The sequence below is a fragment of the Balaenoptera musculus genome, chromosome 15 (genome assembly GCF_009873245.2).
Source record: "Balaenoptera musculus isolate JJ_BM4_2016_0621 chromosome 15, mBalMus1.pri.v3, whole genome shotgun sequence".
Taxonomy (NCBI): Eukaryota; Metazoa; Chordata; class Mammalia; order Artiodactyla; family Balaenopteridae; genus Balaenoptera; species Balaenoptera musculus.
Window position 1 is genome coordinate 58,065 of NC_045799.1, and position 24,031 is coordinate 82,095.

The following is a 24,031-nucleotide window of genomic DNA, read 5'->3' on the forward strand; positions in this document are numbered from 1 at the left end:
CCAAAGGAAGCAGAGCCGAACAGGAAGAGAAAAGCCGGTGAGAAGAAAGCGTCCTGAAGCTGATGTGGCCTACACTCTGCCCACTCCCTCAAGGCCTCCAGCGCCGTAACAGCAGACACTCGACACGGCAGCTCGTGTGGGCGCCAGAACACGTGCAGGGCCCTCAGACTCGGAGAGACAAGGGAGCACACGTGTGCATAGCCACTTGGGCCCCCTTAGGCACAGTGCACGGAGTTCTGAGGGGACCCACCCAATGTCTCTGCCCAGCAGGGTCAGCGGTCAGGAGGGAGAAGAGGAAAGAGTGGTAATCACCTAGCAGACCCTGGGTTTGCTGAGCCCCCTTCGTGCAGGCGGCACGTGCTCCTGACTGCAAATCCCAACCCCCTGCTCTGCCTCAGAAGGGGCTCCCGGCGGGGGACACACCAACCTTGCTGGGCAGGTCCTGCGGCTTCGTGCTGAGGTTCTCGGGCATCTCCCAGCAGCGCGTGGAGAGGTTCAGGATGGCCGTGGCGGCCATGTGTGCGGCCTCCGCGTCGTGGGCGTAGTCGAAGCCTGTAGAAGAGGACGAAGTGCAGGGGCTGGGCCTGGGGGGAGAGGCCTTTGGGAAAGGTTTGGCTGCAAAAAGGGAACAACAGCAGGCTGATATACAACCTGAATGGGGGACGGCCACGCAGACACAGGGTGGGGGGTACTTTGGGGTGGCTGGGGGCAAGCACACCGGGCGCAGCGACGTGAAGGTGGGCCCAGGGCTGGGCCCTCCACCCACCGCCTGCACACCCACCCAGCCCCACCCCTGTCGGGTGTGGAGAAGGCCATTTCCATCTTGACCGTAACTTGGGCAGAAAGGGCAAAGCCTCCAAAGACGTTCTAGCGTCCCTGATATTTCAGACAAAACCAGCTGTCTATCGGTGAATGCTTATTGAGAGACTAAAGTCTGCAAATAGGAGGAGTGTCTGGAATATCATTCAAGGAGGAAAATTTTATCACAACATCTCAAAAGGCTGATTTCGGTGTCGCCCCCCGCCCCCCTCCACCAATAGCCACAGCTTTGGTGAATAACATTATTGTTCAAATAAACATGATACATGAAAGCATAAAATGTTATCTTTTCTAGTAACTGTGCTATAACCATAAGACCACTCTCAGGTATGATATCTGAGTAGTCAGGATATCGCCGGCAAATTTCCAGCGCCCCAGCGTAAGTGGGCACCTCGCGGGAAGGCATGAAGCCCCAGTCCCAACAAGTTGGAGAGACGCTCGCACTGCAGGTGGCCATTGTACTGATCAGCGTTTCTATTATTAACCTGTAGGAAACTCATCACTGCCGGTTTTGGGGGCTGACAGCAACCACCAGGGGCTGCCAGGTCCAATCTCATGTACGCTGGGGTGCTTTTCCATTTTATTTGTATTTCCAGGGCTAATAGGCTTGCAACTCACAAATCAGTGCAATAAGTGACCCCGCCCCCCCCAAAAAAAAAAAGACAGGAAAGCTTGTTCTGGAAGGTTTGGCGGAATGAATTTTGTCAGTGCGAGCACCCAGAAAGTTTGTTGCTAATATCACAAATGGCAGGTTGTATCCAGCAAGATGGTCCCCGCGCAGGAAGTATCTGTCGGGTACCCAGGCTCGGCACAGCGGTTGTCTGACCCTCCCAGACCCCCACCCCTCGAGCTAGGATACACTGGCTGGGGAGGGCACGCTCATAGGCGGAACCATGTCAGCGACGTTGTTAAGGCTGCGGACACGCACGGCATGATGGACTTGGGTTTGTGTCACGCGTAGTGAGGAGACACATCCAGTTTGATGGTGAGCGTGTGGGCAGCAACGTGGGTGAGACACGGACTCTGAGAAAGCCGCCGCGGGGATTGGGACGGTTTGGGCCCCAGGCTGGAGAGGACCGACACGCTGCTGCTGAGGGTTCCTCCTCCACTGCCCCTCAGACGCTACACCTCCGGGAGCAGCTTTCCCCGACTTACATTTAAAGGCTTTCGGTGAGGTTTCGCTGGTCTGAATCTTTGGGGCAAGCACGCGCCTGCCAAAAACCTGAGCGTCAAAACTTGCGTAGTCGAAGGTGACCTTGGAGAACTTCTCCAGCTCCTTGGCCAGGTTGGCCCTGGGTGTGGTGGAGGCCACGCTGGGCCGGTGGCTTCCATACGGAGGGACCTCAAGCTGCTTCACGAAGCACATGGGCCTGGGGTGTGAGACGGAGGTGAGAATCACGGAGACAGGACGCAAGGACTCTGTGCCACTCAGCCCAGCGCCCCGTGCCACGGCCTGGCCCAGCCATGCCTCAGACCCCGGCGCGGACAGAGACCCAGGCAGGCCCTCCCGCACGTCCACCACTGCAGGGTGCCTAGGGGCCGATGTGCAGGAAGAACTGCCACAGGGAAGAAGCGCTAGGAGCCTTGAAGAAACAGTGCGTGTCCCCTTGCGGACCGCGTCAACAGAGGAGGGAATGAGGAGAGCAGGTTTCTGAGCCCTTTGCAGGGAGCCCTAGAGGAGCATCCTTAGGGCGGCAGGCAGCCAAGGCAGAACTCTGGTGGTGGAACAACTTACAATTCCCCAGAGGGGAGGGAGTTGGGGTGCCTGGAGGGGACATGGAGGTGTTTCTGAGGATCAGCCTCAGGGCGGGCCGACCCAGCCCTTCGCAGCGAGGGGCCTGGCCCTCCACTGTCTTCTGCTGAAAGTCACTTGAGATGCCCCCGGAGGGGCTGCTGCAGGGGTTAGAGACAGGCAGGAACGGACGCTGCAAGCATTCGGTCGCTGTTACTGAAGCTCTGGAAGAGCTCGCGTTTTTAAGTGCACAAGAGATGGTGCGAAGACACCAGCCCTGACAGCACTGCAGCCGTGGCAGGAGGGGACCAGCCTGGCAGAGAAAGGCCGCAGGCTCTGTACCGTTCTGTGGAGCGGCTTGTGTACCAGTCAGCTCAGAGAGAAGAAGAGCGGAGGAGGCCTGGGAGGGCCAAGCAGTGACTTCGGTCTGGAACAGGTGGGTGGGCGGAATTAAGAAGGAGCCAGAATCTGCCTGCCAATACAGGAGACACGGGTTCGAGCCCTGGTCTGGGAAGATCCCACATGCCGCGGAGCAACTAGGCCCGTGAGCCACGAGTACTGAGCCTGCGCGTCTGGAGCCTGTGCTCCGCAACAAGAGAGGCCGCGACAGTGAGAGGCCCGCGCACCGCGATGAAGAGTGGCCCCCGCTCGCCACAACTAGAGAAAGCCCTGGCACAGAAACGAAGACCCAACACAGCCAAAAATTAATTAATTAATTAATTAATTTTAAAAAAAAAGAAGGAGCCAATGGTGAGGCCCCCAAGGTGCCAGGCACCATAAGAACTTGAGCGTGACCCGAAAATAGGAGCCTGGTGCCAGGAGGGCCGTGCAACCACGATAACTGAGTCACATTCCTGGGACACAACCTCCGCATTTGGCACCTGTTTGGCCCCCACCCTGGCCTCACCAAGCCTTACCTGCCTGGCAGTTTGACATTTTGTCAGTGACTTGGATCAAGGCAAGAAAACCGACAAGAAGCCAGAAGGAATGGAATAAGATGGAGGAGGGAAGCAGTTTCCACCATCGTGAGCGCCCCCTGGTTGAACGAAGCCAACTGGAGTGCAGGGCGCCCCAAGGCCAGGGCCGCAAGGGCTCCCCAGGGCGGGAGGGCGAGGCCCGGCCCGGAGACCGCCTGCACGTGACCCGCTGAGGCCAAGGCAGGAGGCCACGCTCCTCAGGCAGAGGCCCCGCCAGGCACGTGCCAGGGAAGGGACAGGTGGGGGACAGAGGTGGCCCACCCACCTCCAGACCGTGGTCTGTGCCGTCGCCCATGCTCGTGGTTGCCGGGCGCCGGGCCTGGGCAGGGTACAGTGGCCCTGGTCTCCCACACTCTCCTTTGGGAGACAGACGTGGCACAGCAGTCTAGACGGGACGCCCTGTCAGTTCTGGCTCCTCGGAGACGAGGGAGCAGGGAGTCCACTGAGCAAGGACACGGGGGTGAGGGAGGGTCCCCCAGCATGGTGGGCGCCGGAGAACCGGTCCCACTGGGAGGAGATTCTGAAGGCAGGCTGCCGGGGGGGTGAGTGGCCTTGGGAAAGCTCCTCAGCCTCTGGCCTTGTTCGTGGCACCTACGGGGCCTTGCGGGTGAGGTCACACTAAGCAGACTCGTCCTGAATGGTCTTTCAGAAGCCGCCTCATTGATGAGCCACGTCTACACGCACACACGGGTGCACACACACTCACACGTGTGCATATGCACCTAAACACACAGCACCTCAAGGGTCACGGGGAGCGGCACTCCGGAGGGTGCCGCTGGCCCCCACTCCTCTCCCCGGTTCAGGGTCCGTCCTGGGGTGAGCAGCTCCCAGAGCTCCCTAGACAGCGGGGTCCTGGGCTGGGGCAGCCCCCTCTCTCCAAACAGGACCAGCGACTCCACCAACAAATCCCTGAACAATCCCAAGCGGTGACATCAGACACCCCTGGGGAGAGCAAGGCAGGGTCAGCCGTGCGGGTGTCGGTGTCCGCGAAACCACCCTCCAAGTCCACCCTGGGAGACACCAGCACACACGTGCACAGACACACGAGCGTGGACACACACACAACAGCAGAGAGGCGAGAAGCCCCCTGGGCACTTGGGGAGGCAGCCCGTGAAGCCAAGCAGGACCCTGCAGGGCCTTCCCGGGTAAAAAAGCCCCTGCGTGTCCCTGATACTTGTTTGTAGGAAAAAAAAAAAAGTCTTTACATCCCCTAGGCCTTCCCACCCAGTTCCAAAGAGCAGGTTCAATCAGTTAACAGGACAACAGAGTCACAGGGCTCCTAGTTCCTCCTGAAGAGGCAGAGGTAACAATCTGACACGTATCTCTGAGTCATTCTGCAGAAACTAAGACCCCCACCCGGTGGAGGGTGGTGATGGCAGGCCGACCACAAGCACGTGGACCCCAGACTGGCTGGAACCGTAAGGCTGAGATTCCAGAAACGTCACCCAATTACCTCACCATCAGCCGATCCGGAGAGGGTTCACGGGCTCATCACCCATCCTGGACCCTCTCCTCTCACACTGGCTGTCAAGACCCTGCCTGAAAGCCATCGGGGAGTCGAGTCTTCTGCGCACGGGCTGCCTGTTCTCCTTGCTCGGCTCTTGTAATAAACCTTTCTCTGCTCCAAACTCTGACCCAGTTTTGGTTTGTTTGGCCTCACTGCACATCAGGCACATGAACTTGGGTTCGAAAACACCCCTCCCGGTCTGTGATTCATTTCACTCACCTGAGGATCCGATCCGAACTGGAGCTATTCTTGGAAGGATCTCCCGTCTGTGGCTGTTGCTTCTCATGAGATTTGGCTAATTTTTCGGCAGCAGCAATGGGACACCCAGACAAACTAGAGAAAGGACAGGAGGACAGCTGAGCCCTCCTCCAGGCCCCACCCGTCTGAGCCGGAAGCCAGGCGTCAGCAGGAGCTCAGGGAAGGCTGTCTTTCCTATAGAGGCGGCCTTTCCCCCAGGTCTGTCCTCAAGCCCTCAAAGCACCTGCTGCTCAGTCAGCTTCTGTTTTCGGAAATTCTAAGCCAATGACACAGAGACAAAACGCACCCTAAAGTTCTTCAAGGCTCTGAGCAAAGGCACCTCCTCTGGGTGGGTCTGGGGCATGGGCCTGCCTCTCACCTCCCTCCTCTCCCCTCACCACCAACCAGAGCTGCTCACATTCTATCAGCCCACGGGCCACGAACTGCCTGCTGACCCTGGAGGACGTGGACCACCAGGGTCACACGAGGAGGGCACAGGTCCTTCCCAGGAAAGCACCCACGGATGCAGCTTCGACTGTCAGAACTGAGAAACTGCCATCAGCCAGGAGAGGTGACATAATCCCAGCCGTGTTGGGGAATTTAGCCTCTTCTCAGCGATTGGACCTCAAAAACTCTGGCCAATCCTTCCAGCTGAGTGTCACTTGCTGGAACCACTTCACGCCCCGCCACGGCTGCAGCTACCCAGGGCTCGGGGCGAGGGCGGGGGATACGGCGACCTCTCACCAGAGGACAGCAGGCAACTCAAGCACCAGGGTCTCAGCGCCCCTACAGAGCAGCCGGGCTCGGTCCCGGCTGCTGAGGTTCTGCCTGGAGCAAAAGCTAGTGTCCAGAGGTTTCCCGGATCTCAGCAAGACAGGGTCTCTACCTGGCTCTCCCCACAGGCTGCAGGCCTCCCCGCCCTCCGTGCGCCCATTCTTCCAGCCGCCCTCTGGTCTCTCGGGACCCCCACTCACAGTGGCACAGGTGCTGCCCTGCTCCCGCCAAAGGTCTGCCCTGGCCTTGCACTCACCCCCCCAGGGCGGCACACAGGGAGACCGTGTCCCAGGCTGGGGCATGCACTGCAGGCACCCCCTCCGTGGCCCTCACCGTTCCCAGCCCAGCCCAGCCCAGCCGCGTACCTTCTGTGCGTGTTACGGTTGCTGTTCACGTGGCCCTGGCCTGTGCAGCCAGGAGTGGGGCACTTGAGCACGTTCTCATGCATGGCCAATACTGCAAGACAACCGGGGGGAGCCGGTGAGCACCACCTGCCGGGGGTCGGGGGATGCCGGAGCCCCAGGCCCGGCTCAGTCAGGCCACGCCCCCTCCCATGGCGGCCCTGGCCTCCCTGAGGCAGAAACCAGCTCAGCCTTACAACCTCCCTCCTCTGAACTTAATGGTCACGATTACTGCCCCTCGCCTAGAAGCAAGGACAGCGTTTCTCCTCCTGAGGCCTCAGAACGCAGACAGCGGCCGCTCCCCAGCTCCAGGGCCCGGCCTCCCCTCCTGTGTGCCCGTGCCTGTGGCCGGTTTCCAGGGGCCCTGACCCAGGCTGCCGTCTCAGGGTGAATAACGGGGCATGTGCTCCGTGTCGCCACGCTCGTAGGGCCCAAGTCTGGGCTTCCGGACGTGCCAGTCCAGAGGGACAGGGACCTGGGTGGCCACTCCTCCATGTGGACACCATCCAAACACCAGAGGCGGCCTGAGCCGCGCTGAGCTACTCACTCTCCGGGGGGATCCTGTCCTTGTGGGGGCAGCCAGACAGGCTGCGGTGGTGCGGGTACAGCCCAGTGACGTGGCCGGTGCCGTCACAGCCTGGGGTCGGACACTTGATCTCACGCTTCTCAGCTCTTGCGGGATCTAAACACACAAGGCCTCTCAGTCAGGGGGCGGCCAGGAAGCTGGGTGGGAGGTGGTGAGCAGGGCGGCGGCAGGGCAGCTCACAATCCTTCACTCTGGCTGTCCGGAGAGGGGAGTGACCAGACTTCCCAAGAGCCCAGAAGGGACCGTGGCTGGACCGCACGGGGACCCCGGAGAGACCGTCCACGCTGGCTGTCTGGGTGGAAAAGCCCACAGACTGCGGCAAGACACAAACAGCGGGACCTGCAGGGCTTCAGGGAGGACCCCCCGGCTGGCGACTGGCACCTCTGCCCTGTCCTGCTAATGTCATGCGACGGCCACTGGCTTCGGGGGGGGAGCCAGGCCTCTGCACAGAGAGGTAGAGCTATGTGACAAGGTCTCTGCCAGGACACGGCCTTTGTATTTGACAATAACGGGGACAGAGGGGCTAAGTGACTTACCCAAAGCAGCTAATAAAGGCCTGGGCAGAAATTTGACCCCAAATCTCAGTTACTGACCTCGTACAGCCTCTGCAGGCCCAGAGAGGTCACTTTCAGTGTGGGGCAGAGGGACTGCCTCTCAGGACACGCACGGTCCCCAGAGCACAGCCAGTGTCCCAGAGAAACTTCCAATGCAGCCGTCCGTCCCCTTTGGTAGGGAAGCCACAATGCAGAAGTCACAGGCCACGCTCGGAAAGCCCACCCCAGGGAGGGCAGGGCCCTGGCGGGCTCTGTGTGATTTAAATGGGGGGACGTTGTCCTTTGACCACCAGGCAGGCAGGGGCACCCTAAGGGCTCACAAGCCTCTCCCGGGCCCCGCCTTCCTGGGCTCGCTGTCGCCGGCCTCTCTGTCCAGGGCTTGTACGGCGTCTGCACCTCAGCGTCAGTCGGTCCCTGAGAACCAGTCCCACTGTCCTCCGTGGCTCGGGCCTGCTCTGCGCTGCCCAGTGCGCCCAGCCTGGCCACCTGCCTCACCGACCACGGGCTGCTTCTGTCTGGCCCACACCACCTGCCCCCGCCCATGCCCCCCAGCCTGTAAAGGCCTCAGGACTCGTCCCCGGGCCCGGGACTGCGCATCCCTGGGAGGGGGCGGGGCAGGGCCAGGTGCCCAGCCTACCTTTGCTGCAGTAGCTCTTCCGGGTGGCGTCCAGGGGCCTCGCCGCCTTCCCCGGCTCGCCCGGGCCCGGCGGGCCTTGCTCAGCGGGTGGGCAGCCCGGCTCGCGGACGGCCCGCACCTGCTCGGCCTTCAGGGCGATGGCCTGCTCCAGGAGGCCCAGGTTCCCGCGGGTCATCATGTCGTACATCTCCGACTCGTCCGTGACTGTGGACTTCTGGGACCTCGAGTCCTCGTCCTTGCCATCGTCGTCGGAGCGCACTTCCACGAGGACGGAGAACACGGGCTTGGGGCTGGGAGGCGCCGGGCGCCGGGGCTCAGAGGCCTTCGGTGGGGGGGCGTGGGGGGCCCCGTCCTGGCAGATCACGTCAGGAGGGGCCTCGTCCTCGTCCTCGTCCTCGTCCTCGTCCTCATTGCCCAGGGCCACCCTCTGCTTGCTGGACACCTCGCTGGCCATGCCCTCCAGGGACTGGGGACACAGCTCCTGGGAGCGCTCACTGGTGACTTCGATCACCTCCTCTGCGTCCTCCGGCTGGATGAAGACGTCCTTCTCCCCCTCGTCGCTGGTGGCTCCGTCCTCAGCCTCCTCCCGCACCAGGCGCACGATGCCAGCACCTGGCTTGGCCCCCTGGCCCGAGTCTGCCCCGACCAGTGTCTCTTCAGCGATTTGGCCCAAATTTAGGAGAGAAGTTGCAATGATCTCCTGATAGCTGCTGTAGCTGCCCTTGGAGGGGCCCGTGAGGCTGCTGATGGGATTGGATCCGAAACGAGCCTTGACGGGGCTCCTTCCTGCACAAAATCAGAAACTGTGTGGTAGGTACACGGGGAAAGAGGGCAGGTCTCCAGGCGGGGCTCCTCCAGCCTGCCCCACTGCAGCGGGGGGACACCAAACCCCCAGAAATGGGCTCAGGGTGGCCGTTTTTGTCAGCCCCTCTGCCCAGATCTGGAGATCACAGTAAGCTTATGTTGGGAGGTAGATGGAGAAATCACTGCTGTATTTTGAAGCTGAGAATTACTCTGATATTTTTTATTAACGGTCCTCCCTGTTATGTGTACTTTCTTAAATCAGGCAAATCTACATTTCATAAAATGGAGCTTAAAGAATGGATCAGATTTTTAAAAATTGTTTCATAACTGAGAAGCAGCAGAAGTTGTTTTTGAAGTTTGAGTCTTTGAATTGCCGTGGCTAAGAAGTAGTGGGTGCCCCCTGGGATCATCGACAAGGACCCCCGGGCGCAGCAGCCAGCCCACGTGCTCCCGCTCTAGGAGGGGCCGAGCCAGGGCCGATGCCTGAGCGCCAAGCTCCCTCCTGTATAAGAAACCCAGCAAGCGAGGGTCCCTGGCCCTGCGCCCTCTCAGGCAGAGCCGGGTCCCCAGGAGGGAGGCGGGTATGAGGACCCTCCGTGCAGTGGCTCCAAAATGGAATAAAAATCCGCCTCAGGCCCTGAGAGGTGAGAGCGCCAGAAGCTCGGAGGTGCTGGGGGGTTTGGGCCTCAGGCCTCAGCCACATCCCCAGGACCCTACAGCCAGCCAGGGTCTCGGGACGTGGACGTGTCCCACCTTCACACTAGTGTTTGCCAAGGGCTGGGGCCCCCGCAGGGAAGAAGGTGCCAGCAGGGAGACCCCCTCAGTTCCCGCTGCCCGGCCCAGCTTCCCTGAACACCCGCACCATCCCCCCTAATGCCAAGCAGACCCCTTGCCCCCCCTGCAGGTGGCGCTCCTGAGGCCACGTGGGGCGGGTCTACCTGAGACCCCGCCCCACAGACACACAGCCACGTCCATCTGTCTGTCCGTCTCTCACACACACAGACACACACCCAGATGCACAAGGTTCACCCACAGATGAGCCTCTGGGCCCCCCGAGCCCCAAGCGCCAGCCCCTCCCCAGGAGGCCTTGCAAACATCAGACAAGCGGCGCTTGTTCTCAGCAGGGCTTCCTCGCTCGCGGGAGCCCCGCCTGCTCACAGGCTGCGATTCTCCGGGGCCACACTAAGCGCCTTTATTCAGGAGAGAAAGAGCAACAAAGCACCTTCAGCTGGCTCGGGGCGATGAATGTCCTCCTGTCCTGACGCCGCGGCCTCGTCCTCCTCCGCAGTTCCTTCCGACTCACCAGAAACAGAGGCGCCCTTCACCTCGGCGTCCTCGCTGCCGTCGCTCTCCACGCCGTAGCCCTCGTCCAGAGCCAGCTTCAGGGGCTGCGCCTTCCGCCTGGACCCCAGGTGCTCGGCCTCAGCGCCCTCCAGCTTCCTCTTCTTGGCCAGAGGGCAGCTCAGCAAACTGGGAGGGAGGAGGCCGGGCCGCCCTGTCAGCACCGCCCGGGCCCCCGGCCTTCACCCTCTGCAGCGCTTTCCCCGTCCTGAAAATCTCTCTCTGCATCTCGTCACCACCCCTCCGCCAAAGCCCCAGACTCAAGACTGGCAGGTTGACGTGTTCAAAATCTTACAGTAATTGTCCGCGTTAAAAAGGACCTGATTGTGCTTTACATTTCACTTCCTGCTTCTCTGGGAAGGCCTAACCTCAATGGCCCTGTCCACGCCAGAGTCATTCCCCCTGGGATGGCCAGCGGTGGGGGCCGGCCCAGGCTGCCCTGCTCCGTGCCCACCGCCCCCCAGGCAGGTCGTCAGGAGTGCCCAGGCCCTTCTTTCTCCGCCTCCAGACCCTTCGCACCCTCACCCACCCCCTGAACCTGGCACCGCAGTCGGGGGCCCCTGAGGTCCAGCAGACCCCCGGGATGACAGCAGTGAGAATAGCCAGGCCGTGTGTGCCGGCTCTGCTCTGGGCTCTCCCGCACAGACACCTCCGGCCTCACAGCAGCCCCGAAGGGGAGACACCGGAAAGGCACGCCACAGCCGCGCTCGGCCTCCCAGTAACAGGGTCACATGGGAGGCCACCGCAGCTCGGCAGCCAAGAGCAGAGGTGGAAGGTTCTAGACCCACAAAGGGTCCCAGAGCAGGAGAGGAGCTCCAACCCCCCAGCAGCCCAGCCTCTTTCCCAGGAACCTTGCTGAGGGCCCTCCAGCCTCCTTACCTTCGGTGCCTGGAGTACTTGCCCCGGATATGTCCCGAGCCCGTGCATCCGGGAGTGGGACAGCTGGGGGGAGACAAGCAGGAGGGGTCACCTGGGGGCGGGCCCCGTGGGGCATGGGGAGAGGGTCCGAATCTCGGGGCCCAGCCCAGACCCTCACCCTGGGAAGCAGAAGATTGTCTCCAAACAGTTCATCTCAGAATGGCTGCTTGCAGCTTGCAAAAAATTAATGAAATAACTCACCCCCATTTATACAAATGAATGGCTCGTTACAATTTTATGAGAGTGTTTAATTAAAGATCTGTGTGTATGAAATCAAGGCTGGACGACTTCCTTTTTCCACAATGAGTCTTTCCCACTGCAGGCAAACCACCACCAGGCTTCCAGGGGGCTGGGAACAGGGAACCTCCAGGGCGCCCCCAGAACCAGCACCTGAAGCTGGCCCAAGGGCAAAGCACAAACACGGGGATCCTCCATGGCCTTCAAGATGCTGCAAGGCCCTGCCAGGCGTGCCCTTCGCTGGCACACTGAGCCGACGCCCCCAGGCAGGAACAACTCTGCAAAGGTGCAGTTTTGACCCAAGCCACAGGACCCCGGCTGGAGGTGGCAGCAAAGACCCCACTCCAGAACTTGCAGCCTGGTGTGATCCCAGCTTCCCACGAAGGGAGGTGAAGCCAGGAGGGCCGATGACCCAGGAGCTGCCGTGAGACCTCGGTGGGGCGAAGCCTGGCCTCTTACAGCTCCAGGAGTTCCTCTCCCTTCACCATCATCTGTCGCGCCACAGAACCAGATGGTGGGAAGCTCTGGAAACTTCCAGTCACGGGCACAGACCACCCAACCCACTTCCCCAGGAGTCAGCTCCCCAGGGCAGCAAGGGGCCTGTGTGGGGCTTGAGGCCAGGATCCTGTGGGCTTTTGAGACGGAGAACCCGTGGTGGGAACAGGGGGAGCCCGAGCTCCTCCCAGGAGGAATCACCGCAAGGTGCCCCCATCCAAGAAGGGACAACCTTGTCGTCACGGGGTCTGAGTCCCCCTCCGAGCAGGCTCTCCCAGAGCCTGGGAGGAAGGTTGTGCGGCCCCCCCGACACCAGTGGGCTCATGAGGCTCAGAGAGGGGCACCACTCTGGACCTCTGTCCAGACACACTGATGTGTCTAATCTGATCGATCACGGACCTGACTACAGAGGACTGTGGGGTCCCACCGGCCGTCAGGCCACACTCGCTGACGGATCAGCAAGAAACAGAACAGTCCGTGGAGGCAGGGTCACGCCCCCCAGCTCAACGGTGGCCTTAGCGGGAGCCGGGGGTCTCTGAGGGGGACGCACCCTGCAGCCCCCCATGATAAGGCCACCGTGGCTCGTCTCCTGGTGTTTAAAAGAAGAGAGGAAAGGAGAGAGGGAGGAGAGGGAGAGGAAGGGGGAGGATGGGGGGCGAACATGCGAGCTTTACTGTGCGTTTCCTTTCCAGACAGACAGGACTTGCTGCTGTCCAAGGCCTCTCACGCTGAAATCTATGCCCCACACTTGCTGTCACTTTCTCAAGAACTAGCTTTGAGACTCTTCACAAAAGCTCCTTGTTATTAGGGATTTGAAGCTGAGGTCCCAATTAGTCGATTAATCACTGAGTCAGTCAGGCAATTAGGTGCCAGCTGCTGTGGCACTGGCACTGCCCCCAAACACGTCACCTGCTCCGAGCCACACCTCCGCCCACCAGCTCAGAAGCACCTGGCCTCCAGCCCTGAGGGCCAGCCCCTCCAAGGGCAGTGGGCCAGGCATGCACCACATGTGCAGAGCTGCCAAGGGCCACTCTGGGAGAGGAATCTGGAGACCCCCTTCTCCCCATGTGCCAGCAGAGAGAGCACCCGTTGAAAGCGACCTGAGACCCAGCCGGGGCCCCAGGGGTTCAGTGCCAGCAGGTCACCCTATGGGCACCCCCAGGGCTGGTAGGATGCCCTCTGTGTGCTCGGGGCCGGAGGGCAGGGTGAGGCACCAGCTCTGGTTCCAGGCCTCTGGAGCCCCTCCCCAGCATGGGGGAAGAGGGAGACCCGGCCAAGCCCTCCCCCGATGCCCCAGCATGGCGCCGCGTGCGGCAGAGACAGGGAGGTGGGCAGAGGGCCTGCCTGCCGTCAGCCTGAGCGGGGTCCTGGCGATGGCTCGGAGGGATCTGAGGATCTGAACATAAACAGTAGTTCTCAGGCCGTGGCGGAGGCTGGGAGGAGCCATGCCCCAGCGGGAGCCCCTGGAAGGGACCGGCTTCCTTCCGGCCCCGTGGAGGCAGGTAGAGGGCGCCCCACTGCCTTCTGTCGCCTTGGCAGGAGCTGGCTCAAGAGGAGGCCCTCAGGTGAGGACAGGCGGGCTGGGGACTGGGGCGCGGGCGTGGCAGACCGGCGTCCTTCCCAGGACTGGGAGACGCCCCAAGGATGCTCCGAGAGGGGTCCACCCACTCCCTTCTGCAGAGAGGGCGGCGCCCACCTTCCCTGCGTAAGCCACCTCCCACAGCGTGGACAGCAGATGGCCCCATGGAGACCGGGGCGGGGCGGGGCGGGGCGGGGCGGGGCGGTCTGCTGGCTCTTCACTGCGCAAAGGGAAAGGCCCCCAGACCCGCTTGTTTTCTCTCAGGGACTCGGCTTCATGGCAGAGCAAGAGCTGAAGGGGCTCCGGGTGGGAGGAGGCAGCTGGGAGTCCTGCTTGGTCCAGGCCCACTCGCTCCTCAGCTCGTTTCCTAGCAACCGCCCCTCGCCGGCAAGCGGCTCCCGGAGTCTCTGCTTGAGCTGGGGAAAGGGCCGCTGGGGGCGGTGGGCCACAGACTCTGGGTCCACAGGGTGCAAGTCCCTCGTCCACAGCTTCCCTGTGACCCGTCCTCCCGTCAACTGATTCCGAAGGGGTTCCTCTGACACCCCAGCGGCGCGTCTGCCCCAGGGTCGCTCTCCCTGTGCTGGCGCCCACTGCGAAGACCCCGCCGGGACCAACCACAGCCCGCCACGTGCTGGCAGCAGGAGTCGGGCTCGCAGCGCCTGCCCCTTCCCGCGGGGTGAACGCACAATCACAGCGCCCCATGGATCGTGTCCCACGGGTGGTTCGTGGCCAGCAAACAGTTGTGAACTCAGGCGTGAGTGGCACGTTCCACGTGGATTTCCCTCTAAGCACCGATTCTCAGAAGCGGGAAGAATTGCTGAGGACATCGTTGCTAGAACACGTCAGTGCATTTCTCCCCAGTTTCTCCATCAGATTGCATGCGGGTCTCACTATCACCATGTACACAGGGTGAGACCAAGAGATCGATGACGCTGGGCAAAATCCAGATGCTCACACGATCCCCTTACTTACACTGGGCAAGTCCGCTCTTAGAATATTTCAAAACAAATCTACTCTGGGTCATTTTTGCTTCAAAGTTTCAAGAGAAACCTAGCCCTTCGGGTTTGCCTTTCCAATCTCCTCCGTTACTTCATCTGTTGCCAAAATTAACAGCTGTTACCAAAACTCAAGTCCTGTGCCCAGCCTCCTCCCCCTCGTTGTCCCCAGGATGTCCCCAGGTGAACGTCACGTAGCCCAAGGGAAGCAGCACCTCCTCCGGGAGACCTGCTCTCCACCCTGCGGCCCGCGGCCCCTCTGAGCGTCATGTGGGGTCTCCTCCAGTGGTCCACCCGCAGACCCCTACCCTCCAGGGAGCCGACCACTGTGCTCCCTGCAACTCCCAGGGGCCTGGCTTGGCTGCTGTGCCCCCCTCACCCTCCAGCCCTGCGACCAGGACTGGCCTTTGAGCAGGAGGGTGTGTGATTCAGCTATTCTGGCTGCATGAATTCTAACCCTCCGAGCCTCAGTGTCCACACTTCACAAGCGGGGAAACACCACCAGCCGCCAGCGCTTCCATGAGAATCCCTGAGATCGGACGGCACTGTGCAGCCGCTGCAGGGCCCGCCACATGCGTGGGGCTCTGCGCACCGCTCCCACGTCCTTCCCCTCCCGCCTCCAAGTTACAGCCTCAAAGGTTGGAGAGATGCTGGGATGTTTTGGGGTCTCATTCTCCTGACTGGCAAAAGCCATCCACTCAGCCACTATCTGGTGAAGAATAAGATGGTCCCAGCCCCAGATGTGTTCACTGTCTAGTGAGAATCTTCACCCCTAAGAATGTAGTAGTGGCTTATGCCCTGGAACCATGCAATTAGGTGGAGAGAGCTGTTCCAGGCTGGGGCAGAGGGAGCACGGAAGAACAGCACCCACCCTCAGTAACTAGAAAGCTCTGTTTGCCTCCATCCGCGAGTCTGGAAGCCCACAGAAATGTCCATCAGGGAGCGGCCATCACCCCCAAGCCCGCAGCACAGGCGGAGCAGCACCGTGGTGAACGCAGCCCCAGAGCTGCCCCAGGGGCGGGAGGTGGGCTCGGAGCCCCTTCGTCCCTCCGACAAGCCTCAGGCAGGGTACCTTGGCCGCAGTTCAAGTCTGGCCCCATCTCACAGGAAATTTATAAAAATTAGACGGGGCATCCAGAGCCCACCTGGCACATTGGGGGCCTTCCCTTCCTTCTCCAGTGTTCTGAGCCAGATGCATTGGCACTACCCCTCGCCCGAAAAGGGGGGATGCGAGAGGCTGGTTTCCTTGCCAGTCACTGGACACCATTCACTGGAGCTCTGTCTGGGCAAGGTGGCCCAGGGGCCGGCCCTGGGAGCCCCGGGAAGAGCCCAGGCCCACAGAACCTGCAGTCCGAAGGCCACGTGGGGTGGTGCTGGGGCAGTCCAGCACGTAAGCATTGGGGTGGCTTTCTCTCTGGCCTCCCCCCAGTCCCTCCCCTCCACACACACACAAAGGCTTTGGCCAAGCTCAGGACGGAAGCCAGCAGGCGAGGGCAAGTCAACCTCTGGGGAGGAAGCCTGGCCCCTCCTGCTTCAACCCAGCAAATTGCCGTGTGTCTGTCCTCTCTCCTGTTCAGGATGCCCGTCCCTGTGAGGCCAGCCTTGAATCTGGAAAGTCACAGAGCTCAGCCGATACATAAGCCACTGTCTGCCCTCAAGTCAGTGGAAGACTCGGGCGTGGGACAGCCTGTGCCCTCATCTCTGGCCGAGGAGCCACTAAGACAGCACCTTGCTGCTGGCTGAGGACCATGGTGACAGTCATGTCCGAGGGGTGACAAGGTGTGAGCACATCTGTGCCACCGTGCAAGGCTGGCTGCGTGGTGGCGCCAGGACCAGGTGGGAGAGGACGAGGCAGGGCGAAGACAGATGCACACAGGCCAGGCAGAAAGGGGCCTCGTCAGGGAAAGCAGGGGCCCGGGCGCGGTTGCTCAATTCCAAGCACCCAGTGCAACGTTTAGGACGAACGGGGTCACAGGCGTGCACCATGCTGGGTGCGGGCAGGAAACCTTTCTTACCTGAGGTCGGCACCTGTGGGCTCTGGGGGAGCTGAGTGAGAGAAAGAGAAACAGGGAAACTCGTGTGGCAAGCAGAACTGAAAAGGCACGTGTATCTTCACAGCACAAGCGACTGAAGAGCGGGGGCGACCTCCGTCCTGAACCCCGCTTTCCCTGGCCTCCTAGAATGTCCTCCAGGGTCTCACGGAGGGAGCTGCCTCCTCCAAGCCGGTGCTCATGTCAGACCACCCCCCCCCCACCGGTGGCTGCTGGTTTTGCAGAGTCGGACAGAGGCCCCAGCTAAGACAGGCTCCCTGGGACAGCATCTCTTTCTCTAATCTCAGGGAGAAGTCAGCTTCTGGCTGGAAAGAGGACCCAGAGGGTGAAGCTGGCTGGAGAAGAGAACAGGTGGCCCAAGCACCTGGTCCCTCAGTGATGGGGCCTCTGGGACAAGAACTTTCAGGAGTCTGCCTGGCAGACACTTGAGAAGCTCGGGGCGTCTGGCCCCTCCTTGAGGGCCACCCACGCCCAGGAGCAGTGTGTGCCCTGTGGGGTCGGGGTGGCAGGGCTGGCCAGGGTGTCGGGACTTGGTCCTTGCCGAGCAAGCAGGGCCTCACCCCCTCTCCCCACCCCAGTGCCAGCTCGACCCAGCAACATCCCAATGCCCTCAGCGCCAAGACTAACCTCCTGGGAGGCAGAGAGGCTAGTGATGCGAGGCTGGAGGCCTCTCCCTCCCAAACAGAACAGGTCTAACCAGGTTTTGCTTTCCCCACTCTGCAGCGCCGGGGGCTGCCACCTCATCTCCTCCCCAGCAGGTGCATCTGGGCCAAAAGCCCCCCCAGTGGCCGTGGCCCTCAAATGCACCCTGAGGCTGCAGAAGCCTGAGGCCACCAGGTGCCCAGCGTAGGGGAGGAGCGTCCCAGGGGCGAGGCACTGCTGCGGGATTCTGTCCTCCTAAGGACAACTGCTGCGGAAAGTGGCATTTACAGCTTTAGGACCTGGGACTCTTGGCCAGAGACAGGCTGTGGACGGCCCAGGCCAGACTCTGCTGGGAGGGGAGGGTGGAACTCACCTCGGAGGGCCTTGGATCTTGTACGAGCTCTCTTTTCGTCATTTTCTAAGCTCATCTGCAAGTAAAAACAACTGTTCGTCATTTTCTAAGCTCATCTGCAAGTAAAAACAACTGTGCTGTCAACGGGAAGACGGCAGAGCCACCCCTGTGTCTGCAGCGTCACCTCCAGGCGTTTTCTGTCTCAAGCTTCACCGGCGCCTGTGAATCTGACACAGGAGACAAGGACAGGTCACAGGGCAGGAATGGCCTGCGGACCTGCGCGCAGCAGGTGAGGCAGAGGCGCTTCGGGGCGGAGACCGCTGGCCCCGTCGTGTCCCTCGTCTCCTGCTGCCCCCAGGCTCACATCCGAGGAGGAAGCTGCAGCCACCAAGCCTTCATTAACGTCGGGTGTCGTAACACACGGTCCCCTGGCGACACCACCCACCGCAGACTCTGACCCCGACATGCTGAGAGCCCAGCTTCCCCTGGGAGTTGGTGACCCCATCACTCGAGGGTCGTCTTGTCAGAAACAGGTGCCTGGGACCTGAGCGGGGCACTGTCCACCGTGCGTTGTCCCACGGAGAGCCCAGGGGGGCAGCCTGAGCTTGGGGACCTGATCGCCCTCAACATGAGCCGGGCACCCCGAAGCGTGGGCGCTCCCGGCAGCACAGGGGCCTCCAGGCACCACTGCCCAGTGGAAGAGAGTGCAGGCCATCCGCATCGTTGAACATTTTCTAACAGCCACGTCACAAGTGTAAACAGAAGCGGGTGAAATTGATTTTAATACTGAACTTTACTTAGCCCAATCTCTCCGAAACATTATCATTTCAACAGTATCAACAGAAAAAGTTATGAACGGGATTTTGTTTAGTGCTAACTCTTAGAAATCCTGCACATGTCCTGGACTCACGGCCCCTCTGAGTTTGACCAGCCACATGCCAAGGGCCCACGGCCACGGCACTGGCTCTGGAGGCGGGAAGCAGACGGGGGTGAGAGCTGGTAGGAGTGCAGGCCGAGGTGTCACCTGGACCCGACACGCAGGCCACCCTCCCAGAGATGCTGACTCCCCCAGGAGAGAGTGAGCGGAGGCCCTCTAGGGGCACGGGGACCCCGCACTGTCCAGACCCCGCACGTCCTCTGGCCACCCTGCCTGAGCCCATCAGCTCCTGCCCCGCCTTCTCTGCCTCAGACCCACTTCCATGGGGGCTGCTGCCCACGCCCTGTCCTTCCAGGGAACGAGGCAGAGCCCCGCGAGGGCAGGGACGCCCCCGGGGCACGGGTCATCACACGGGATCCTCAGCCGGGTCTGGGCAGGAGCAGGAGACAGAAGGGGCCCTCTTCCCAGCAGGTGTGCCCTGTGGTCAGGGAGGGGAGGGACGCCCCCGGGGCACAGGTCATCACACGGGATCCTCAGCCGGGTCTGGGCAGGAGCAGGAGACAGAAGGGGCCCTCTTCCCAGCAGGTGTGCCCTGTGGTCAGCGAGGGCAGGGAGCAGCCCCACCGCCCAGGCCCCCAAGAGGCCATCAGAGCAAAGCCAGGCGGTGGGAAAGGAGCAGCTGGAGCGGGGCTTCAGTCCCCAGAGGCCAGCACGGGGCAAGCAGCTAAGGTCCCGCTCAGGAAGAAAGACGAGGGACTCCTCCCATTAACTCCCCAGCTCGTAAGCTAGAACTTGCAAAGTGAGCCCCCCACCCCGGGGCAGCACGAACGTACAAAGAGTCATGTGCTGTGTTAAGGACGGAAATCACAACCTGGGGTAATTTATGCAGCCGTCGACTCCAGGCGGTAGAGCTGAGAGCTATGCGTTTACAGCCTCCCGACAGCACGGACGACAATTACTATAATTTCTATTTTTAAAGCAGAGTTCCCCATGGACCAATGGCTCACATTTAAAGTGAAGAGAGGAGCAGGTGTCAAAGGGACTTCATTACATTTATGAGCCTTCAAATGTCGTCTGCGCTGAGCCCAGCACAGCGGCCTCCGATGCAGCGGCACAAAGGGGCCGAGGTGTCTGATTGCCAGGCCGCTCTCAGCTGAAATGCAATCTACAGCTCCTTTTTTTTTTTTTTTTTTTTTTTTTTTTTTGTCAGTTTTCCCAAGGAAATTGGCGATCCTTCTGCTAGGTTAAAGCGTGCCTTGGCAATTTGGATTTCCTGAAGATAAATTATTCAAAGAGCACAGAACAGAGAGGGTTGCAGGATGCGTACGGGCGCTGCTTGCACACTGCAAGCTCCTGTTGACAGAGCTGACAGCCGTGGCATTCATTCTGCCAAGCACCTTTCCATTTGCAATTTATCTGCATCAAATGGTCAATAAGTGAGAAGTTCTCTCCAGTGCACGGAGCTTTGATGTGAAAAGGGAAAAAACTGAACCACGGGAGGAAGAACTAGGGTTAGCGCTTCAATATGAGAATGAGCTTCTAAGAGGCGGATGCCACCATTGACGGGCAAGCAGGGAAGCCTTGATTTCTGAGCCAGCTCCACTGGGCTTTTACTGTCTTCCTTCTCCGAGGGTGGTTCTCTGCACCCTCCCACCCTCAGCACTGGTGCCTCACGTGTGGATGGGTAGCTCAGCCTGCTGGCCACCCCGCCTTCTGCCGCCACCACAGCAAGACAGGCCGAGACAGTGAGACACTTCCCAATTTTTCATTAATTTATTTTTTAAAATTCTTCCCTTGTTCCGAGCACAAACCAGTCAAGTCTGTTTCTGAAAGGCCCACACATAGTTGAGTGACCTCCCACCTGGAGGGTGAAAGGCCCCGTCCCGGCCTAGCCGGCCTCAATGCCCCCACTGTGGGGCTAGTGATCTCTCAAGAACTGGTCCACGCTGCTTCTGTGACGCCAACTGCATTCCGCCACCAGCGGCCTGTCTACGGCTGCCCTGGGCTCCCTAAACCAGCTCTTCGCTCTAATTAATATTTCAGTCGTTCTGTCTTCAGTAGGAAAACTATGGGAGAATAATTTACAAACGCAAACACACCCCGTTTGGCCACATCTCTCTTTTTTTTATTATTTATTTATTTTTTGGCCGCGTTGGGTCTTTGTTGCTGCGCGCAGGCATTTCTCTGTTTGCTGTGAGCGGGGGCTACTCTTCGTTGCGGTGCGTGAGCTTCTCATTGCGGTGGCTTCTCTTGTTGTGGAGCATGGGCTCTAGGCACGCAGGCTTCAGTAGTTGTGGCTCGTGGGCTCTCGAGTACAGCTCAGTAGTTGTGGCGCATGGGCTTAGTTGCTCCGTGGCATGTGGGGTCTTCCCGGACCAGGGCTCGAACCCATGTCCCCTGCACTGGCAGGCAGATTCCCAAGCCCTGCGCCACCAGGGAAACCCCGACCACATCTCTTAACCAGCGAGAACAGTCTCTTCGCCCTTCTTCTGAACCTGCTTTGTTGTGTCACGTGATGGTCTCACTCAAGGGGGTGGCAATGCTTGCTTCTGTTTTGTATTTTTTGGAAAGTCAAGAGTAATCGTGTAAGCTCTTCTTAAATGTAAACGGTTCTCACAATGACTTGTTACAAAAACCAGCCCCTTCCACAAGGCACCCTCGACAAACCTGAGTTCCGAGTTGGATGTTTACAAACCCGGGGAAAAAGAGAGCAAACGTGCCGAGCAACCTTGAAACCAGCAGCTCCTTAGGCTGTGGTTGTGAGAAGGGCTCTCAGAATCCAGACGCACAGCCAGTAACGCAGTTGACGGAGTGGCCTCTCCCCCGGGAATGTCCAGTCAGAGGTCCAACGGGCTTTGTGCCGATCTTCAGCTTTACCCCCAGAACCCAGGTCTGCCCACCCCCTGCCAGGTTCAGGGGCCTGCAGGTGGTTTCCGGAGGGGCGCCTCCCCTGCTTCTCTTTCTTGCTCAGTCATGCTCTCTCTGTCCGTCTGTCTCTCTGTGTCTCTCTGAATCTCCCTCTCCGGCTCTCTCCCTCTGTCCCTGTCTCCCTCTCCCTGACTCTCTATGTCTCTCTCTGTCTCTCTTTCATTCTCTTTTCTTCTTGGTTCTTCCCGGGGCCTTCACAGCTGAAGAGCTCGCCCCCTCTCCACCCTACACCACGTCACCGCCCTCCTGCACCACGGCTAAGGGCTAGACGAAAACCAGACTCCACGCTGCAGCCTGGCCCTGAGCAGCCCTGGACGTCGCCTGACTCTCTGCCCCCGGAAGGCTGTCCTGGCCTGAGTAGCACCAGCTATGGGACCCGAGGCAGCAGGTGCCTCACTCCAGAGAAGGGGAGATGTCAGGGCGTCGGGGGGGGAGCTCAAGAGGAAGGGGCTGCTCAGCCGTGGGAGCCTGGGTGGGAGTGGGGAGGCCCCGTGGATCAGAGAGGACCTGAGGACATTCAGGGAAGAGGGCCTCAGGGGGCGGGTGCCCCTGACCCGTGGAGACGGTGCACCCTTGGGTGGCCAGCACCTCTCAGTGGTCAGGCCTGCGTCCTCCCTCTTTGCAGCCCCTCTCTCACTCTCCCCCTGGGCCTGCTCATCTCCATCTGAAATAAGCTCAACCATTCATGTTTTTGAGGTCAGTGTCTCCCTGCAGAGACCTCATTCACTGCTCGGGGCATATTGTGGAAGGTCAGACAAACAGGCAGATGGACAGACAAACTGGGACAATCTGAAACGTCTCTGAGATCCTGGAGCTGGGGAGGGTGGCCAGGAGCCGTCAGAGCAGAGACCAGAGCCCCGAGCTGCTGGAGAGTCCAGGCCGCCTGGGACCACAGAGGACTCACGCCGGCCCTGGGCTGGAGGAGGAAGTCTGGGAACTCAGGCCAGGGCTCCATTTTACTTAGGATGCGTTCCAACAGCCTGCAAAGCTGGGGATTAGAACGGACTTAGGGCAACTTTTAAAATGCACAAGATTATTTGGGTGATAGGGTCCCTTTTCCTCCTGGAAGACCCAGACGGAGAAGGGGGAGTGTCCGCTGACTCGCAGGACCAGGCAGCCTGCCTAGAAGGAGGGGGTGACGTGGGGAGAGGAGGGCAGAGGAGGGACACGGTCTGGGCTGGTTTTATTCTCTCACCGTGCGCACAGCCTGGGGGCAGAGTGTTGGGACAAATCCATGCTCCTACCTCTGGGGAGACGCTCCCCTGAAGGATTTCAGAGCAGCTTTCAAGTACATTCCTTGCTCCCTCTCCCACCAAGCATTCCAGTGGAACCCTCCCCACCCCCAGCCCAGCCCGCAAGCCGCAGCAGGGGCAGACCCAAGCGCAGCCCTCTGCTTTGAAGATGCTGAAGTCCTGCTGTCTCAGGGACCCTCAGCATACATCCTGCTCTCCATTCTCTGATGGCTGAGGCTAAACCACACACCCGCACCCCTGCACCTCCTGACAGCTGTCACAGCACCCCTGGTTCCTGGCGGTGACGGTTGTGTCCCCCTTGGAGGACGCCTGACTGTGTGTCTGAAAATCTCTGACACTCCACCCATTGTTCAACCGACTGGCGGCTGAATAGACCAACCCTCTCCTTGGGTTGTAGAAATGACACCCCGTGGAGCATTATTTAATACACGTCTTGGGAGGGGCTCTCCTGGCATCTCCAGGCATGGGGTCATGGCTCACTCCAACCCCTACATTAAAATTATAACTACATAATAGACACCCTGATACAGCAGCCATGCCTGGGTCCATCTGTCTAAAACTTTAGCATAAATGGAGTTTCCACCTTCTCAGGGTAGAAATCTAGCCACATCCAAGGAGGCAGGTCAGAGGACACACCCGGCGCCACCTCCTTCCCTCGCCGGGAGCGTCCACTGGGGTGGCAGGAAGGAGGCCCCGCTGAGCATTCGTGCAACCACCCTGCCCTGGGCTGCATATCTCTAGTCATCCACCGAACACCCATGATCTGGGGCCCAAATGCCTCATTCTTCAAGGTCAAGAAGAGGTTTAAGGTCCTACCATCCATACCTACTCCTTTTCTCCTTAAGTTTAAAAAAAAAAAAAAAAGCCCAATGCCCAGCACTTCCCACAAAGCACACAACCACCTAATATTGTCTAACAGCCCCTTCCAAACCCACCTCCGAGCTGTCCACACGCCCGGTGCTGAACTCAGAGGCCGAGGCGGCTGTGAGCACCTCCCACACAGGACTCCTCTGCCCCCACTGCCCTCCAGGCACCGAGCTCCCCAGCCCACCGCCTCCTTCTCGGGCCAGCCCTGCCATTGCGCGTGCTCTGCCCTCTTGTGCCCCCACCCATTCTCGGCCTCCTCAGTCAGAAGGCGCCCCCACGCCAGCCGCATAGTCCCTCCTCCTCTGGCTCACTCTTCTTGGTTTCTCTGCTCAGAGCAGTACCTCTGGCCCTGCCTGCCCAACTAGAGGAAATGACCCTAACGGAGCAGCTGTGAAACAGTCGGCGCTGGGGGAGAAGCTGAGCGTGGCCACGGGCATGTCCCCAGCAGGTCCCACACGCTCCAAGCTT

At 60.3% G+C, this 24,031-nt stretch overlaps 1 protein-coding gene across 10 annotated transcripts in view; it reads right to left on the minus strand.

Annotated features, from left to right (window-relative positions):
- The window catches only part of MYT1 (myelin transcription factor 1), a 74,799-nt gene that overhangs the window by 28,625 nt on the left and 22,143 nt on the right, over positions 1-24,031 (minus strand). For 6 of the 10 annotated variants that reach the window (XM_036827317.1, XM_036827325.1, XM_036827320.1 and 3 more), the window contains exons 3-12: positions 17,660-17,714; positions 16,609-16,639; positions 11,249-11,311; positions 10,251-10,498; positions 8,225-9,010; positions 6,995-7,129; positions 6,412-6,502; positions 5,255-5,368; positions 1,975-2,189; positions 428-615 (exon numbers count right to left, since the gene is read on the minus strand). In XM_036827317.1, the coding sequence (XP_036683212.1) occupies positions 428-615; positions 1,975-2,189; positions 5,255-5,368; positions 6,412-6,502; positions 6,995-7,129; positions 8,225-9,010; positions 10,251-10,498; positions 11,249-11,311; positions 16,609-16,639; positions 17,660-17,714 (1,926 nt within the window). The remainder of the gene's footprint in view (positions 1-427; positions 616-1,974; positions 2,190-5,254; positions 5,369-6,411; positions 6,503-6,994; positions 7,130-8,224; positions 9,011-10,250; positions 10,499-11,248; positions 11,312-16,608; positions 16,640-17,659; positions 17,715-24,031) is intronic. The other 4 variants (XM_036827324.1, XM_036827322.1, XM_036827323.1 and 1 more) reach the window with 2 other exon arrangements.